At 40.5% G+C, this 19,522-nt stretch overlaps 1 protein-coding gene across 2 annotated transcripts in view; it reads left to right on the top strand.

Moving 5' to 3' along the window:
- Positions 1-8,011: 8,011 nt before the first annotated feature.
- Positions 8,012-19,522, top strand: part of znf280d (zinc finger protein 280D) — a 36,972-nt gene continuing 25,461 nt past the window's right edge. For both annotated transcript variants that reach the window (XM_007906528.2, XM_007906543.2), the window contains exons 1-4: positions 8,012-8,168; positions 14,877-15,027; positions 17,286-17,381; positions 17,835-17,971. In XM_007906528.2, coding sequence (XP_007904719.2) covers positions 14,892-15,027; positions 17,286-17,381; positions 17,835-17,971 — 369 coding nt within the window. In that variant the 5' untranslated portion in view covers positions 8,012-8,168; positions 14,877-14,891. The remainder of the gene's footprint in view (positions 8,169-14,876; positions 15,028-17,285; positions 17,382-17,834; positions 17,972-19,522) is intronic.

Here is a 19,522-nt window from a genome sequence, read left to right on the forward strand (position 1 = left end):
GAGGCAGAAAATTATTTGGAATAGGTTCCAGGAAAGCAGACACTGTACTTTGGGATTAGCACTGCTTTGTTGGTTAATGTAAAGGAAACAACAATGTTGAGATTGTGGCAAGAGACAAATTGTTGTGTTCTGCTGCATTAATTAAGGAACTGAAGCATTGTTTTATAATGAAGTCCATTACATGCATCTCAGCAGGAACCAGGAGCAGACGAAACACTACAGGCAGGGAAGAAGGTGCCAGATGATCCTACTGTCCACTTGCTCTAGTGAGCTCTACAATTGGGTACTATTATTTTTGTTTAGGCTTATTTACTAGCTATTACTTGACATTCCTGTTTAGCTTAGCCTTATGTTACATATCTTTTGTTTGGTTGGCTTTGCTTTTGTACAACTGGTACCTTCATTTTCAGCAAACGTAAACGCCACTCTGTGAGTTGCATTAAGATCAATGTTAGAAGTAATGGTGAAAATCTTTAAAGGACTTTGCTCACGCATTTCTCTTTTGAATATTGAGAAGTTGCTGTTTGAGATTATTCAGCTAGCAAAAATGCCATAGCATTCCATTGATATACCCGTCAGGAAGAAAGAAAATGGTCAAGAAAAATGGTCAAGAAAAACATAAAGAAATGATAGGAAACTCCAAGAGCAAATGTGAAGTCTGATCATGATATGGAAGTGCCGGTTACCTTTTGTTGTTCCCTTGTGTCAGTAAAGCAATCTGCCATCCTAAGCAAAGCACCTGTCATCTGACTTATGCAAAGCACTGACACCTATGGAAGCCTGAATGTGCTGGAAGCGTAAAGATGAGAGCAGCTGTTACCTTCACTGCTGCTGGTAAGGTTGTGGTCACTGCAGAATATATCAATATATCAGCCATCAACTCCTGACAGAGGTCAAGAATTGTTTGTGTTGACAACCAAAATGTCCTATGACATTCCTTGTCTGTCAGGTTAAGAATACATAGTTGGGCCAATACATCAGCATGGAACGGTGTCTTCTGCTTCATTGTTTCTGTGGTTCAACACCACTGCACACCTATTGACAGTTGTAAACTTGCCAACCCTGGACACCACAGGTTTATTTAACAGATTCAGCAACACAGAACTGAAAGGGAAAATTGCACAAGGTGGGCAAAGGGGCGACCAATACTCTTAATTAACGCATTTTTTAAAAAAAGTGCAAAGGTAGTCATTCACGGTGCTCCTGTTGCAGTATTGTGCACCGCAACAATACGCGTGCAGATCAACTCAGTGCAAGTACTGCATCTGGTGCATATGCAAACAGAATGTGATAATTGCACATTAGTGTAAGCTATTATGTCCTGNTTTTTCATTCCCAATTCTAGAAACTTCAAAGTGACATAAAATGAAAGTATCTGATGCATGTTTTTCCTCAAATACCCCAAATAAAAAAAATGGTCATTAACTCCGTGGCTATTTGTGGGAGATTGCTGCATCCTGGAAAAAAACTGGCTCCCCGGTTTCACCCACAAAATACAATCAATCCACTTTACAGTACTGTATATCCTATGAAGTGCTTTGAGACATCTTGAAGACATGATAAGGCACTATATCAAATGCAAGGATTATTATTATTATTATTGTTATAAGAGTATTCCTCTATTTCTCAAAAGCAAGAAAATACACCTCTACTGTTTCAAGCCGATCTATCAGACCAGACCTCTTGTTCCACCTTTACATACATTTCATACATTCTCCCCCTTCCCCACACAAATTTAATTTAGATATAACTTTTAAACAATACAAACATTTTGCAACAACAATATCATATTTATCAGAAGAAATATGGCTATATATAGGAAAACAGAAGGCTTTGAGTTTGTTACAAGTTGAACAAGAATTGAAGGATTTGTCCTCCCAACAACAAAAAACCTGCGAACAAACAAGCAATTTATCAATGTCATCTAAACCCAGAGAGGTATTTCTGCCTCGAAACACACACCTTGACAAACTATTCTTATAACTGATATATTAAAAGCCCCACAATTTGAAAGTGTTGGAGTTGAACAGTAGACTTCCAGGCATGATAGAATGGGCAGGCAAAATGCATACATTACATGATATGGTCCAATGCAGCTAATACAATATGTTGTAACTCAATGCAATGTTGTGTGTTGTTTTCTTAATTGACTGGTGGAGACAAATATAGGCTTTGTATATACTGTATTGCAAGTGAATAATAGAAAACATTTTGGACTTCCTTCGAAGACTTCACGCATTGAGTTTCCTGATAACTCAAAAGTTGCAAAATACCAATAATAATAATATAATAACAATCCACTGTGTGACTTGAATCTTTGCTCAGCTCAACCATTTCATTTATATTTTCTTCTTGTATTTAATTTATACCAAAGACAGTAAATCAGAAACTTTTGAAAGCTAGCCTCAATCAGAAATTACAGATGGCGAATTTTCTATTTATTAAACAAGCTGATAATAATCCCTCAAGAAAAAATAAATTAAAAAAATTAAAAAATTTGGTCACTTCAATCCACGACTGTTTGTGGGACGCTGCTGTGCGCAATTGGCTGCCGCGTTTCGTCCACAAAATATTCAGTCAATTCACTTTACAGTATATTCTGTGAAGCGCTTTGAGACGTCTAGAAAACATGATAAGGTGCTATATCAAATGCAAGGATTATTATTTATTATTATTATTATAACTTTTTAGCAATTGGGGCAATTTAATCTGGCAGGGATTAAACGTTTGCGGTGGCAAATAACATGGGGGTATTTAGTCCTTCTTCAGATTATGCACCGCGACCAAGGCTAATGCTTATGCTGGAGGTATTAAGAGTTAATCAGATGACAAAATTGAAGGCAAAAATATTCCATCACAATTTGTAGGGATAAATTCCAACATCAACCACTCGGGCATTATTTAGTCCAAATCAAATTTGAACTTAATACAACCAAAACGCTTTAAAACTAGTCACAGAAGCAGAACCTGCTCAAATCATTCAGGCAGTAGCTGTACACCAGTCTGGAAATAATCAACCCAGTTTAAGAAGAAAGAGCACCAATTTACATCGCCCTCACAAAATAACCTGTCTCTTACTAAATTGTGTTCAAGGCTTAGCACGCAATGCTTGAAGTAAGTACACGAAGAACTGAAAAGTGAATAAACTTTTCATAACCATTTATACTGTCCTGTCAATTACTCTAGGTCATTCAGCACACTATAGTATTTTCACTGAACTTACAATACAGAGGCAGTCTAAATTCCGTAGAAAAATTATATTAAAGAACACTTTGATTCTTCTCTACTACTTCCAGAGACCCACACAATTAGGTGATTCATCAGCAGGGGAGCATTTTGTCAGCTCCAGGATTTGCACTAACTTGTAGATTTAAGATGCACGCAGCTGAAGTATCCTTACCACACACATCAGGTGATCCAGTTTCTTGTGACAATTGGAACACTAATGTGAATACACAGTGAGCAAGGCACAGAATGTGTGAACCAATACAATTACAGTGTGAATTACAGAGCTTGTGACGAGGCTAACCTGTGAAGTTCTCTTATCTGCTTCCTGCCATCTCTTCTTACTTCTGTACAGCTCTCTTCTCTAATTTCCTTACTGTATAATGTTTTATTCTTCAACTCCAAAGCATGAGCTGCTACATTATTCTTAACAACTATCATTTATCAAGGAGCTTCTGTATTGATCTATATATAGACATCCTCTAGATTTCAGTGAGCCAGACTCTCCAAGGGGCTTATAATGGTTTTGGTAAACTTTCTCAATGTTGGTTCTCAGCTCTAAATTACAAACCATTTTTGCATGACTGAACATAGTCAGATATTCACCTCCATTATATCCCATCTTAATTATTCCTGGCTTATTGCAGTGTCTTCGAAGGGCGGTCAATTTGTGGGATGCTTTAGCAGTAGTAAGGAACCATTCAGGGTGAAGTCTTATGCAACACAATCTTGTATGCTTTATTGTCAGAACCTATTCCATCGATCCTACTTTGCACTCTTCAAGCTTCAGGTACATTAACTGGCAAACACCATTTTTGTAATGATTCTAACTTCTAAAAATCCAAAGGAACTTACAGTAAGTTTCTTTCATTTTCAGTCTATCTAGCTACTGGCAGTTCTAACCCATCACTGTCATCTTCCCCATCCATCATGACAGCAATCACTTCCCAAGGTGTAACATCTCTTTCAATCTTTTGATGCAGTGGTGTATGTCAGTGAATACAAGGGTAAAGCTGATAACTCAGTCCAATTTGATTGTTATTTCAAAGCGCTGTTTTCGGAGACGTGAAAAATTGTCCCTTCCTAAGAAGGGTATATATTTTTAAGTTCCCCAAGAATCGTCATGCATTTATATTCTATTAAGTCGCACCAACCAATATATATTGGTTGAATTTGAGCAAAGAAAACATTTCAACTTAGTGCTTATGTTATGCTTGTTATGTGAACATGGTTCACATCAGCTCATAGGCAAATTGAAGCTGGTGACCTGGGCCAATAGAAAAGTGCTCAAATATTTGTCAAAAATTGTGTGTGGGGTGGGTGGGGGGGGGTGGGGGAAGGAGGGGTGTGAGGGATGGTGGGCGGTTGAAAACTTTGCGGGAAATTGCGGGAAAATTTGACAAATTTTGCAGAAAATTGCATGGGCTTGATTGGTGCTATTGAGGTACGTTTTACTGCCAACTTACATTTTTTTTACTTTATTGATAAAAGCTAAACATGAGGAAATAACACATATTAGACTGTTGCAAACACTTATTAATTTCTTCTTTAACAAAAACTGTTTGGCCCATTTGGGATGGGGGGGTGGATGGGGGGAGGGCTGTCGCAGTGCGGGTCCATTGCGCTGTACTGCTTCAAGCACCCCCCACCCACAGTGATGTCAGGTAAACAAACAGAGGCAAAGGCCGGGGCTAGAAACTTCATGTTAGTGGTTTTATAGCTAAACCGGCCACACCTTTCTATTGGTCCAGCTGGTGACCCTTGGGGGTGATGTTCCATGTACTACACTTGCACAGTGTAGTCGTATAATAGGAAATCTCATTTACAATGCAAATTTGGAGTAAAAACCACTGTTCACTCATGCTAATGAACGTTTCAAAGAATGCTTATAATGTGAATTGTTCCGTAGCATTAGCAAATGGTACACATTAGATCCTAAAGTATGCTAAACGTATCAGCAGCACATGGAGTAACCCTCCTCAGAGGCAGAGCCAGCAGCGATTAATTAAACACAAGCAGATTTTTTTCAACTAAAAGTGGTTGGTTTTTCAGCTATCATCATCATTCATAAAATACTGAACTAAACTTTAATCACTTTCTGCCAGTCCTTCTGCAGTGTTTACCAGTGCGTTCAACTGTTAACAGCCTCAGCTTTTGCACAAAAGTGCAAAAACTTTTTGTGTTTCAGTTTTTAATTCTATGTGTGGGATTCTCTCGGAAAGCAGTGGCATGGTGCTTTTGATCTGGCTCGCCACATGTAATCTACAGAAAGTCATCACAACTATGAGAAAACCTACTTTGGGAACAGAAAACTATTTCAAGTGAGACGTGTTGAAATCTGTTCACAGCACAAGGAAAACCACATTGGAGCTGGTCGTCGAAGTAAACAAATCAGATTTTATTTAAATGAAAAAGACATGATAAATGTGATTTTTACAGCTTAAAACGGCATTCAGTGGTGGGTTAACATTCCACTTTGGGAGGCAATCAAATTTGGCACAATAGATAAACAGGCCACCCCAATGTTATTGGATGTGTTGAGTTACTAACCACAATGTTTCTTCTGGCAGGGAGGATCTGAATTGTCTGCACTGATCTTCTCCAGAGAAATTGCTGAATTGTATTGTCTCATTTCCTGACTTGCATTTTTCTTTTACTCTTAATTTATTTGTTGAAATGCAGACAGATGGGACAAAATGGAACCATGGCATGTTCCCCAAACTATTGATATGAGATTTGGACCGAACCCTGAACACCCTTGAGGAAAACAAAATACTCCTCCCTGGGCTCGCTTCCAAAAATCGCAGTCAAACAATAAGCATCAACAGCATTTTCATCGGAGCACAGACTTGATATTTAAAAAGAAAGAAGCCTGACTGAATGAGAATCATGGAGCAAAAGTGGGAAGGGACAAAACATGTGGGGGAAGGGAGGGGAGAGACAAAGTGTAAAGGTTCAGCGCAAAAGGAAAACAAGGCTGACGATTTGAAGATGGAGAGAAGACAGCAACTCTGCAGTAATCTTTGCATTTGATATAGCACCTTATCACATTGGGGAGACAGCGTCAAAGAGCGTCACAGGACCTGGGTTCGATTCCCGGGTAGGGCAAAACCTGAGGCACGTTTCCTTACTCCAAACACTGCTGTTTACCGAGCAGTAAATCGAATGGCGGAACGCTTTCCGGGGGTAATAATCGGGAGGGAGAAAGCAAATAGGTGAATTATTGAGGAGGGGGATAAAATGGGAGGTGAGGGTTGACGGGTAGTGCCCTGGGGGGTGTGGGGATAGTTGCAGTGGGAGGGGACCGGTTAGCAGTGCATGCCCGGCTGCTGGAGGGAGCAAACAGGCAGTGCAAAGAGGCAGGTAGTGGCAGGCAGACCGGTGGCAGTGGCAAGGAGGCAGGCAGTGGTAGAGGCAGACAGGAGGCAATGAGTGGCAAAAGCAGGCAGGAGGCAGCCAGGAAGCAGTGAGTGGCAAAGGCAGGCAGGAGGCAATGGTCGTCACAGGTATGCAGTGGCAGTGAGTGGCAGAGGCAGAGAGAAGCAAGCGGTGTGGAAGAGGTAGGGAGCAGACAGGCAATGGCAGACAGGCAGTGAGTGGCAGAAACAGGCAGTGGCAGAGGCATGCAGGGAGGAGGCAGTGAGTGGCAAAGGCAGGCAGGCAGTGTCAAAGAGGCAGTGAGTGGCAAGAGAGGCAGTGAGTGGCAGAAGCAGGCAGGAGGCAGTGGTCCAGACAGGTAGATGGTGGCAGTTGAGTGGCAGAGACAGGCAGGCAGTGTCAAAGAGGCAGTGAGTGGCAAGAGAGGGAGGCAGTGAGTGGCAGAAGCAGGCAGGAGGCAGAGGCAGGCAGGGAGGGAGGAGGCAGTGAGTGGCAAGAGAGGCAGTGAGTGGCAGAAGGAGGCAGAGGCAGGCAGAGAGGGAGGGGGGGCAGTGAGTGGCAAGAGAGGCAGTGAGTGGCAGAAGCAGGCAGGAGGCAGTGGTCAGACAGGTAGATGGTGGCAGTTGAGTGGCAGAGACAGGCAGGCAGTGTCAAAGAGAGGGAGGCAGTGAGTGGCAGAAGCAGGCAGGAGGCAGAGGCAGGCAGGGAGGGAGGAGGCAGTGAGTGGCAAGAGAGGCAGTGAGTGGCAGAAGGAGGCAGAGGCAGGGAGGGAGGGAGGAGCAGTGAGTGGCAAGAGAGGCAGTGAGTGGCAGAAGGAGGCAGGAGGCAGGGAGGGAGGGAGGAGGCAGTGAGTGGCAAGAGAGGCAGTGAGTGGCAGAAGGAGGCAGAGGCAGGGAGGGAGGGAGGGAGGAGGCAGTGAGTGGCAAGAGAGGCAGTGAGTGGCAGAAGGAGGCAGGAGGCAGGCAGGCAGGGAGGGAGGAGGCAGTGAGTGGCAAGAGAGGCAGTGAGTGGCAGAAGGAGGCAGGAGGCAGGGAGGGAGGGAGGAGGCAGTGAGTGGCAGAAGGAGGCAGAGGCAGGGAGGGAGGGAGGAGGCAGTGAGTGGCAAGAGAGGCAGTGAGTGGCAGAAGGAGGCAGGAGGCAGGGGGGGAGGGAGGAGGCAGTGAGTGGCAGAAGGAGGCAGAGGCAGGGAGGGAGGGAGGAGGCAGTGAGTGGCAGAAGGAGGCAGAGGCAGGCAGGGAGGGAGGAGGCAGTGAGTGGCAAGAGAGGCAGTGAGTGGCAGAAGGAGGCAGAGGCAGAGGCAGGGAGGGAGGGAGGGAGGAGGCAGTGGTCGAGGCAGGTGGGCAGTGGCGGAGGCAGAGCCGGGCGGGCAGTGTCAAAGAGGCAGTGAGTGGCAGAGGCTCGGGGGTGGGGTGTGAGTGGTGGTGGTGGTGGGGGGGGGCTGACTCCCTGTTTTACCCATGATGCTCCGGCGGCGGCCTCACGCCACAAACTCCCCCAAAAGAAAGATGCCGCCCGGCGGCGCCGCGAGCCGCGCCTTCTCCTCGTGAACCCGGCACCAGCTCGCGGTGAGTCGTCATATTCTCTCTCTCTCTCGCTCGCTCGCTCTCTCTTTTATTTATTTACCTCCCCCCCCCTTCCCCTCCCCTCCCTCTCTGCATCATTTCCATCTCTCTCAAGGCAACCGTTTACCTCACACACGTACACACACACTCCCTCACACTCTCTCTCTCTCTCCCCCCCAACCCCCTCCTCCTCCTCCTCTCCCCTCACCCCTGGCCGGTGGTTTTTTTTTGAGGGAGGAGGAGGAGGAGGAGAGAGAGAGAGAGGGAGAGAGGGGGGGAGTTGTGAAGCGAGGCCCCCGCCGGGAAGGCCGGAGCCGTTGAGCTCGGGCCTGGCTGGCAGTTGGCGGGCGGGTTTGGCCGCCGCCGCCCGCCCGCCGGCCGCCATGTTGGCTTCTTGTTGTTGTTGCTGCTGCTGCTCCTCCTTTGGTCGAAAGGCCCCCCCACCCCTCCCTCCCTCCCTCCTTCCCCCGTCTCGTCTCCCCCCCCCCCCCCAGTTCATTAACTTGTCATCCGCCAATTTCCCTCAGCTCTCGTTCGGTGCTGACCTGCCCCTCCCGATAAATATATTCATTATTATTTTTTTATATAGAGAGGAGGGGAGGGAAGCTGGTGATGGCATCCCCCCCCACACACACACACACCCCACCCCCTTCTCCCTCTTTTTCTCTCTCTCTCCATCCATCCATCCTCTGGGAGGGTGCAGTGGGTGGGTGGGTGGGTGGGGGGGGGGATTGAGTTCTCCTCCCTCCTCCCTCCTCGCCGTTAGGTAGAAGTCGGAGAGGGAAACGAAATGGTTTTTAAAGAGAAGCTCGACCTGACCCACCGAAGCCGTCCTGTCCTGTCCTGTCCGGTCGGTGGGGTCGGTGGAGTCGTCGCCGTTATCTTAACCCGAAAGCAAACAACGCGAGGCAGGAAGGAGAGAGCAAATAAACCCCCCAAAATAATAACAACAACAATAATAATAATAATAACGATAATAATACACCCCGCACAGTTACTCAGCTGTTGGCCCACAAGAGCAGCGTTCAGCAAACATCACTTTACAACGCGGGGAGGAAAGGAAAAACACGTGCAATAAACTGACACTCTTTTGACAGCCGTGTGTGTGTGAGGGGGTGGGGGGAGGGGGAGGGCGGTGTAGGGCTGTATTTATTTTTCTCACAGGCATCATGCGAAGTTAAGGTTGCAAGTGAAACGACAGAGGGGAGGGATGGGTTGACTAATGCGTAGTTTTTTTTTCCTCTCTCTCTCTCCTCCCAACCCCTAAAACCTAAAAGAAAAGCGCGGACCACTCGTACTTTTATACACGAACCGCTCGTACTCATTAAGGTACAGCGGTTGCAAAATGTCGAGTCACTCACTTGGCGTATTTTCGCCATTGCGATCGATTAGAAGTTCCGGAAATTAAACGATTGGGCCCCGACAGTCGCTACTGTAATGTATATATTCGGGGTGGTGGGGGGGGGGGGTTAGGAAAAAGAGGGAGAGAGAGAGAGAAAAAAAGAACAGTGACTGCTGAAGTTCCGAAATAAAAAAAACACACACATACTGCTGGAAATGCGCAGCCGAGCAACCAGCATCTGAAAGAGAAAATAGGTTAATTGTTTGGGTGGGATTCCTCTTCTGGACGCCTTATTCTCATTTCATCAGTCAACCATGTCTATTTTTAGAAGGGCCAGTGCCATGTGAGTGAGTGCACGCTTACTTTTTGATATGATGTAAATATACTTGAGCAAAGTTAAGTGTTACCAACTCAACCATTTTATAACGGAGACCGCTGGTTTTTTAACAAGTGGTGCATTTATTGTGATTCATAGCACTTAGATTGAAAGGATTAATGACGCCCTTGATGACTATTTTTACTCTTTATGTTTCTCCCTCCCTGAGGTTCCGGGTTCTTCCTGGCCTTGCTTTGCCAAGGGCACTGGCATTCTTCTGGTTTCTTGGTCAAAAAAACTATTCATAATAATAGCTGATGATTTAATCCAGCATTTATGTGTACACACTTTTGAGTTAGGCTACTAAGTAGTGAATGACCAATCTTTCCGTTGCCTACAAAATACAGTCATTACACTTTACAGTGTATCCTGATATGAAAGGTGCTATTTCAAATGAAAGTACTGTATTACTATAAATAGTGATTGGGGAGAAAGAAATACCAATTATTTCTACGGGATTCTAAAGCTAATCGTAGTATTCTGAACTGTTTTTCCCCCCCGTGTGCGATTGGTCAACTCAGTTGAATTTGGGTGCTTTATCCACTTCCACGGCTTGCAAATAGTGAATTCAGTAAGTGGTCGAACCATAATTAACTATAAATACAGCATGATCACTAACAATGTAAGTGTACCAAATATTTAATTGACAATAGGTTAAATACAAATCCTATCTTCCTGTTGATGCAGTAGGAATTGTAAATTGCTCGATTGATTTACGTCCAGAACAGGAGTTAAAATATTGTATAAAGCAATTAGAATTTTAAATCAGTTGAATATTTTTCTCATTTAAAATGGTGTTTGGGACCTTTTGACGCTTTCCTATTATTAGTGGTACAACAAGTTTTTAAAAAAAGTTTTACTGAAATAAAATTATTCCTACGGAGCTATTGCTCTTCCCTTCCAGGGAGGCAAACTTACAGTTGTAGGATGCTACTTTCTAGCTGAGCCATAAGAGTTGTGTTCTGATTTCATTCCATTGGAATAAAATGGTGAATCGCCTTTATAAATTCGACTACATAGCTGGATATTCATACGATTAAAGTGGTTTCAATGTTCTTTTCATTTATAGCAAAAAAAGGCATAAAAATGATCTACTTAATTTCAGATGTAACTGCTGCTAGTCATTTTTTGAAACACTTTCAGCCAATTGAGTGATCACCTTCTTGTAAAAGTCTGTGTGCAAACCATTTACCAGGAGATTTGTTAGTCTGTTTATAAATTGGCATACTCATCCAGTCTGATCAACACACTGAAAAGCTGGGAAATTCAGTAGATTAATTTTGATTAAATTAGAATAGTATTGATTTTAAAGACGTATAAAGTAAGGAAAAACAAAGCTGAAATTAATCTGAGAGGAAACAGGTTAGAAAATAAATGACCCAAATAGTAATCGACATAGCTATTAGAAACATCTAAAAGTAATTTGTTGTTGTTTAATATTTTTATGGTTTAGAAATGAGAATTTTTCAACTTGTAACTTTTTTCAAATTAAAAATGAACTTTTCAGTTTGCATACTTGCAATTCTTTCCCCTCCCCTTTTCGTTTCCTTTTTTATTCAGCTACAGTTGCACAGGTGCCAGTGGATTAATTGATCATTCTTCCATGTGTAAGACTTGACAATGGGTGTTCATTATTTTTACAATAATGAAATAATGGTGTATACAAAGTTCAGTGAGATTAACTCACTATAGATAGAACGTACAGAGCGCTTGTGAACAATGAGCAGAATGCTGTCTTCGTTTAACCCTGCCAAATCTTAACATCTGTGTGAGCCTTTTTAATATGCACAGCTCGTATCAGCAAGCCTCCAGCTCCTCCCAACCTTTGAGGCAGTTGTTTGATCATATAACCAAGTTCTTAAGATGTGTGTGAAGAATACAGGTGCAGCAAGGATACTTAGCCTTGAACCATTAATGGACCATTAGTTATACCTTTTATTTTTATAACATATATACACTTTCCATGCATAGTCTTTCTTTTCTTCCCCATCACATTATTATTCTAACGTACAATTATTAAAGTACAAATATATCCAAACTAGATTATACGTACACTGTGGCAGAGAACCATCATATATTGTAAATGAGGAAAATGCTGTGAGTGCTCCCATAATTCTTTGCAATAGCATTTGATGGAAAAATAGGTTTCGAAACATCCCTGGAGAGATTTGTCCACAGATGAGCACATAGTATTGGGAACAGATAGTAGGGAAATTCAACCAAAGATGGATAATTAATAGTCCTATGCAAAGGGTTCAGTTTTTTCTGGATTTTCACTTGAACTCATGTTAACTTGACGACAACAACAACAAAATGACATTCATAGGGTGCCTTTCACATTGGGAGAAAGGCGTCACATGATAAATATTCATTCGGCTTTGCTGCCTATTGTTTTGTTTGATAAATAATTAACTTAAAATGAACAATTGCATCTGTTTTATGCTGTGTTTTATTAAAAGTTTGTAATGTTTAATTCTTAAAACTTGCTACTAAAAAATTATTCAGGGGTCAAATCAATACCAGGAATCAAAAATTGACCCAATGTCTCTTGGAATTCCCTCAGAAGATTTCCTTAGATGCTGATATCAGTTAACTTATTGACTACTTTCTATATGCTGAAAATCCATGCATTCTAATCATATAGAATGTTGTTATTATGCTCTTTCTAGAAAATTGCTTTGGCAGAATCGTATATGCTGTGTTTTCTGGTTATCACAGTTATACTGTACTAGCTGTACCCGTTACAGAAACTTGGGCAAGTTTCCTTACTCCACACGTCCAATAATAATCCCTCCAAAAAATAAAAATAACAAATTGGTCATTTTCAATCCACGACTGTTTGTGGGACACTGCTGTGCGCAATTGGCTGCCGTGTTTCACCCACAAATCTACAGTCAATTCACTTTACAGCATATTCTGGAAGCACTTTGAGATGTCTAGAAGACGTGAAAAGTACTATATCAAATGCAAGGATTATTATTATTACAGGTACACTTGCAACCAGTTTCATTTAATCAACCTTCTCTCTTTCGTCTGGCATATTTATTTGTCCTTGAAAGGCTTGATCTTCGCTTCTTAGGCATCTTTATCTCTTAAGATTAAGAAACTGTGCCATTGAACTCGTTAGCATCCCTTGTTTACATCCTTTTGGGAAAACTCCTGGTCGGGAGGACTCCTTGGTGGGAGGACTCGTGTTGGGAGGACTCCTTGTTGGAGTTCATACATGTGTGATGAGCTTGTTTAGGTCACAATAGGTGATCCCCGAAAAATATATGCCCATGACACTCCCCCATGCAAGACCTTTTTGATGAGGTATAAATCATGTTGGTTAGACAGACACACAGACAGATATTTCTTCTTTGTTAGTATATATGTATCTCTCTAGAAGAGTGTGGATCTCTGCCGTTTACTTTGTTGCAGAATAGTAGTATCTTTTTGGGGGCTTAATTAAAGCATTTTTTAATATAGCTCATCAACAACAGGAGATGCCTGAAAAAATATGCCCATGACGCTCCCCATGCAAGACCTTTCCGATGAGATATAAATCATGTCTCTACGCCAATCGGTTATTGTGTTCTTGGTAGACACAGACACACACAGACATTTTGCCTTTATTAGTATAGATTATACCATATTTGTGGCATTGTCTTTTATTTTCCTATTTGTGTATCGGATATGTCAGGAAACTCCTTAGGACATCCTGCGTGTGATTGGTGCAATGGTGAAGGATCTAAGAAGTGCATCACATTTTGTATAGGAACCCAATTGATCTACTTAAATATATGCTTATAATCATCTACAGACCGCATTGATGTGTGAATTGATTTAATTAAAATGTATCTATTTTAGATACTCGTAAGTACTGATTTAGGTCTACAATGTGTGTTATAACCCTAAATTCAAAATGCTTTTGCAGTTAGTTAAATTGGTCATTGAAACCTTTTAAACTGAATTGTTCCAAGTGGATGAGTACTGTTAAAAGTTAATGTTTTTCTGTGCTTTAAAGCACTAGAATTAAAAGGCTTGTTGGTAATTACAGAATTTGTTTGGATTATAGTGCAAATCTATTTTTAAATTCTGGTTTAATTTTATTGGGGAATTGGGGAATTTTATTCACTGAGACCAACTGCAAAGACTTGATGTTTAAAGCCATAACAATCTAAATCATTGAGGGATGTGTTATGCTCAGTTGGAAGTGATTTGAGCTCGCCTGCAGAAGTAAATTGAGGAAGAGCGGGAATACTTATTTGTAATTCTCTTTTGAAACTCCATTGGCTAGAGGCGAGGCAGAGCATATACAATTAAGAATGCGCGCAGAACTCTGTAGTTTTCATTGTTATACAATCGTTCCATTCTTGGCTCTTCAATTAAACATCGCAATAAAAATGCTCCCTTCAGTGTTCTTGAGGGAGCCACCACAAACTTTAAAGGGGCCATTTTTGAGCAGAGACTGAATCAATTTGCAGCATCTTCAGTATATTTGCAATTGTATGAATTAGCGTGCTGGCAGAAGCATTTCTTTTTAGCAGGTGGCCTGCAGGGCAAATTGCAATGACTCAATTCTGGTTTAAAGTATTTGGCACATTACAAATAGGCATAATATGGTGGACATACAGTTAGAAGGAGAGGCGTGTGCTGAGTAGTAATGTGGCCTTCAGCGGTATATTTCATATTCCATGTTTTGTTTGGCTGCATTGTCAGGTATACCACTGTGATGTAATAATTTTGATTAGTAATTAGTCTTCAACCACAGTGACTTGAAGCAACTAGATTCACATTTGATGGTGCGTATGCATAAGGAGAGCCTATTAGAAGAAGAACTTAATTTTGTATTTAATATTTTAAAAATAGAATTCATATCAATCACAAAGTGAATTGGATTTTGTGTTTTTTTTAAAGTAGATCTGCATCCAAACCTCTTCCAATTTTAAGTTTGTGTTATAACTATAAATCCTTTTAGTAAAGGAACATTTTCCTTCCCCTCTCAAATCAGGTCTGAAGCAGCAGAATGGCAGAACTGTTTATGGAATGTGAAGAAGAAGAACTGGAGCCCTGGCAAAAGGCAACTAAAGATCCTGAAGAGGATGATGATGAACTGATTTTTGTGGGAGAAATTACAAGTTCCAAAACTTCCAACTATCCATGTATGATTTTTCTTTTTGATAAATTGACACTCTAACCCACACTATTTATCTGGTGTAAATAAGATTTTGACACAAACGGAACAGAACATTGTTTTCCCTTACATAACAGATGAACATTCACTCAGGTGTAAAGCAAATAAACCACTCGAGTGAATTGTGACTAAAGGAGGCTGGGGTCTAATTAGTTTACTACACAGTATTTTGCCCTATAAATGGATATGAGCAGGAGCAATAGAAAGTTGCCAAACATTTTATTGGAATTACAGGATGTTCATATCTTTTGAATGAAATAATGTAGGAAGGCAGTGATGTAACTATTAAGACTTTAATTGCAGTTGATTACAGTCCAATATGAAACTCTTTAATTGCAATGATTTTCCACCATTATTATAATTTAAAAGTATTTGGATATTTTCAGCTTTTGAAGTGGGTGGAGATAGCTGTTTTTGGTTACTTGAGTGCAAATGTTAAACCAAGCATTAAATCCCAATGAATATGTTCTTAAAATATTCTTCTGACTTGGATATTTTTGTAGAATGCTATAATTTGAAACATAATTGTTTTATGCCCAATGTGAAGCATTGCCAAAAAGTATATGTTGAAGTGACCATATTCTCTAGACAGTCAATTATGATTTTGTTTGTACTGTGCAAATCTAATATTCAGTTTCATAGTTGACGAGAAGGATTCCCTGCGATATTCCTTGCCGAATTGAGGGGTGACCAAACCTAAGTCTGATCCCCCAGTCTTTCCTGAAGTCTCAATTCGAGGATTCAGAATCTGCCTCCAGTAAATATTGTATTTATGGAGCTGTGAAGCTCCTTAAGCTTGGCCTGTCACACTTTTCAAGAATCATTTGGCAAATAGGTCCTCTGGGTCAGGTGTTTTATTTACTGCCTATACAACATGATATAATAATAAAAATCATCAGTCTTCTCAAGAGAGAAAAATATCTTTAGCTGCTCAATCAATTTAACCCTCTCTTCCCTCCATTTCTCTATGAATCTACTATAATTATTACCCCTTAATCCGTCCTCTTAAAACCAGACTTGCTCTTTTTGTCATGGTTTATTCTACACAAATAAAATTTCATGTATCATTGAAAATTCATCCTTTCTCTTTTTTCTATGAATCAAAGTTCTGTTCTGGAGTTACTGGGTTGGGTAGTGTATTAGTCTATTTTGTGGGTGTGGTCAAATTAATTCAGTATTAAGAGTTCTAATTGCTGTCAGAATACTTTATGGTTGGAGGGGAGAGGAGAATGTACAGAAGGAACATAATTCATTTTGGACGTGGAAAAGGGCCGGAAGCTGTTTTTTAAAAATGTTCTGAATAAAAGAACAGAAAAATTATTCACTTAAAAATGATTATTTTGCCCACAAAACACAAGGTAAATTTACTTTATAGAATATTCTGTGAAGCTCTTTAAAACGTCTCAAAGACATGATAAGACGCTATATCAAATGCAAGGTTTGTTATTATCTCTTATCAAAGTTTGATTATTTTAAAACTTAAACTTTTAAGAATAATTGCCATGTTTTCATTATTTTTTATATAAAAGGAACATAATGATGTTTTCAAAATTTCATGATTTATTTGGTTTGCAGTTTGAAGATTGGTTGCTGTTTGTACTTTCCAGACCCTTGTCAACATTTTGTTGAATGAAAACCTTGTATGCAATATTGATGCTGTTTATGAGTTGAGACCTGGTTAGCATTTAACTTTAGTTAACTGTGTTACAGCGGTATTGTAACCAGACCAATTTTGAATTGTGTGTCTTTTCCTGATACAGTAGTATGTGAAGTTATTGTTTGGTTCTTTGCCCAGATAATAACTTCCACATGATATGGGCAAGCTAATGCCAACAACAACAACAACAACATGCATAAATCTTAGCTATTTTTAACAAACGCTTACAATTTGTTTTGCCTATTTGCAGCTTTTAAATGATAATACTCTTGAGCTCAAATATCAGTGAGACTGATAGGCTGCAGAACAAACCTTGGCCATTATTTAACACTGACCAACCACTGAATTGTGCTTCGACTGTGGTGAAAGCAGAGAGGCAACAACAACAACTTGCACTTATATAGTGCTCTCCCACACAGGGTAGTGTTTCAAAGCGTTTAACAGTTGCGGAGCAAATCCTGACAAAGAGGATTTGCAGAATATTATAGTACTTCTTATTTTAAAAAACATTGCCCAACTTTCCTGTCTTCTGTAGAAAATGATTTGAATTGCTTATGTTTTTTTTTAAGGCAACAAATCAGCAAATACAACTTTTAATGTGACACAACAAGGAGGAATCCAAAATGGTGGACTTAGTAGAGGCATGATGGTCTCCTTTAATAGTGGTAAGACACATTAAAGTAATTCATTCTTTTAATCTTAAAATTATTTCCTTGTTCACAAATAAGTAGCAAACGAACAGCATCAAACTTTAGGAACATGGGCTCTTAGAAACAAGACAAGTGACTGTTGCCAGTCAAGTAATGATTTTATAAACTCAGATTAAAGTCCCTAAAATTTTGATGACACTAACGTTTAGAAAAATAGCTGTTGAAACTTTCTAAGGGGAGAAAGGTGGAAGTATTGCAGTGCTTGAGAGTTCATCTTATGAAACCTTTTGCAAAGTGCAACCAATGAATCAGTTTAAAAGGTATTGTCCCTGTGATTACCCCCTGTGCTGGTACCTAACAATAGATGAAGATTGCCTTCCATTCAAAGAATGAAGGTGGATGGTGCTTCACATGATGGATAATCTTTGCATCTTCATGGCCAAATTATTTTTTCTTTCCTTTTGCTAGGCTCATCATCCACACAATCAACCAACCAGCAGTCTGGGGCTTCTGCTCTATCAAATTCTAGCACTATGGCAGGATATCAACCAGTAGGCCGACCTCCAACTGCTTCATTAACAACACAACCTATGAAATTAACACAGGTAACTCTAATTACATAAGTTGTGCATCTCAATTGCTCTATTGAGTGTGCTGATAAATTAATCTTGAATGAAATGGTTGCTGTATTTGTTTCATTTAGATCTCTCATGATTCCCATCCTCTGCATCAAAGCCATCAGTGAATTCTAAATGGCTATGGGATGAATGTTGTTGGGGGTGGGAAGGTTTGAGGAGAGAGAGGATCGTTAAAAATGGAGAGCTGGAACCAACCAACTGATTATAATTCAGTAATTGCAATGTGCTTCTCATCTCAGCTGGGGTTTAAGATGACAATTAGAAATTGTGACGTGGTTTCAACCATAAGATGGTAAAACCATTTTGTTTTTAGATTTTTTTTCTAAATGGTAGTCTTTTTACTGCAAGCAAACCACAGTATGTGTTTTAAATCAACCCTTTCGAACATTTTTTTTAGAAGCATTCCTTTGTAGACTGTATTCTCCAAATATATTGAAACTCAGTATTTGTCCACAATAAACATTAAAAGTATGCTGAATATGCTTGCCCACAGGTGCTTTTTTTAAAATTCGTACTCAAAGAATAAAGACAATTGTTCTTGAAAGGAATATAATAGTTGAAAAATTGCTTGGAACTGGAAAGCTTATTAGGATTGTAAATAGTTCGATTGGTCGACTGAAATTTTGCACTGAATAACACTTATTTTTATATTTTTTAGTTATTCTTGATCTTACCTTAACCGCATATTTTTTGGGGGGTAAATGGTGATGACACTTGTATACATTAGATGAAGTTCCCTTTTATAGAGATTTTACCTTTGAAGTAGTTGGCTGCATTTAAGATGGTATGCAGGGTGGTGAATGGGGCCAGTATGTTGAAGTGGCAACACCTTAGATTATGAAGTGCTAAGGTTTGTGTTTACAGCTTCCCAGATGGTGAAATCCTTTTTTCAGCATATTGTGAGCTTTGAGGTGGAATTTGTTATTCCAGAGGGACGGACGGAAAATCGGGCGATTCTTGCACATGTCTTTATGACAGAATCATGTGCGGCTGTATCAGAGGCACATGAGTAGATTTTCTGCCGACCCTGTTCCTTTGGGAAATGGTGCATGACTTAAGACACTAGGGTTGAGAGAACAATGATAGCAAATCCAAAATCTTCGTATTTTTATTCAACTGATGGTCAACAGATTTGTGTCAAAATTGCCAAGTTCTAGGATGGGTCATATGCTAAGATAATTTCTTCCAGTAAACAATGTTCATGATTGTTAAACTTCACAAGTGATTTCTTGTGATAGAAGTTAATGGTACATAACCTTATGTCGTTTTATATTGATATTTAAAATAGATTCCTATTATGCTCATGTCATGTGGACATGTCTTCCTTTGAAGTTAGTGATTTGTACTAGAGACCAGAGTACGGTTGCAGTTTCTATAAATCCTTTGATGCTTTGCCCACTTGGATAATCTCCATGTGAGAGTGGTCAGTGATGTTGGCAGGGGAAGTTGATCTTATTTTTGCCTGACATCCACATATTACTTTCAGCAGTAACAGGAATTAAAGTAGGAATTCTGACT

This window comes from Callorhinchus milii, unplaced genomic scaffold, assembly GCF_018977255.1.
Source record: "Callorhinchus milii isolate IMCB2004 unplaced genomic scaffold, IMCB_Cmil_1.0 Scaffold26, whole genome shotgun sequence".
Taxonomy (NCBI): Eukaryota; Metazoa; Chordata; class Chondrichthyes; order Chimaeriformes; family Callorhinchidae; genus Callorhinchus; species Callorhinchus milii.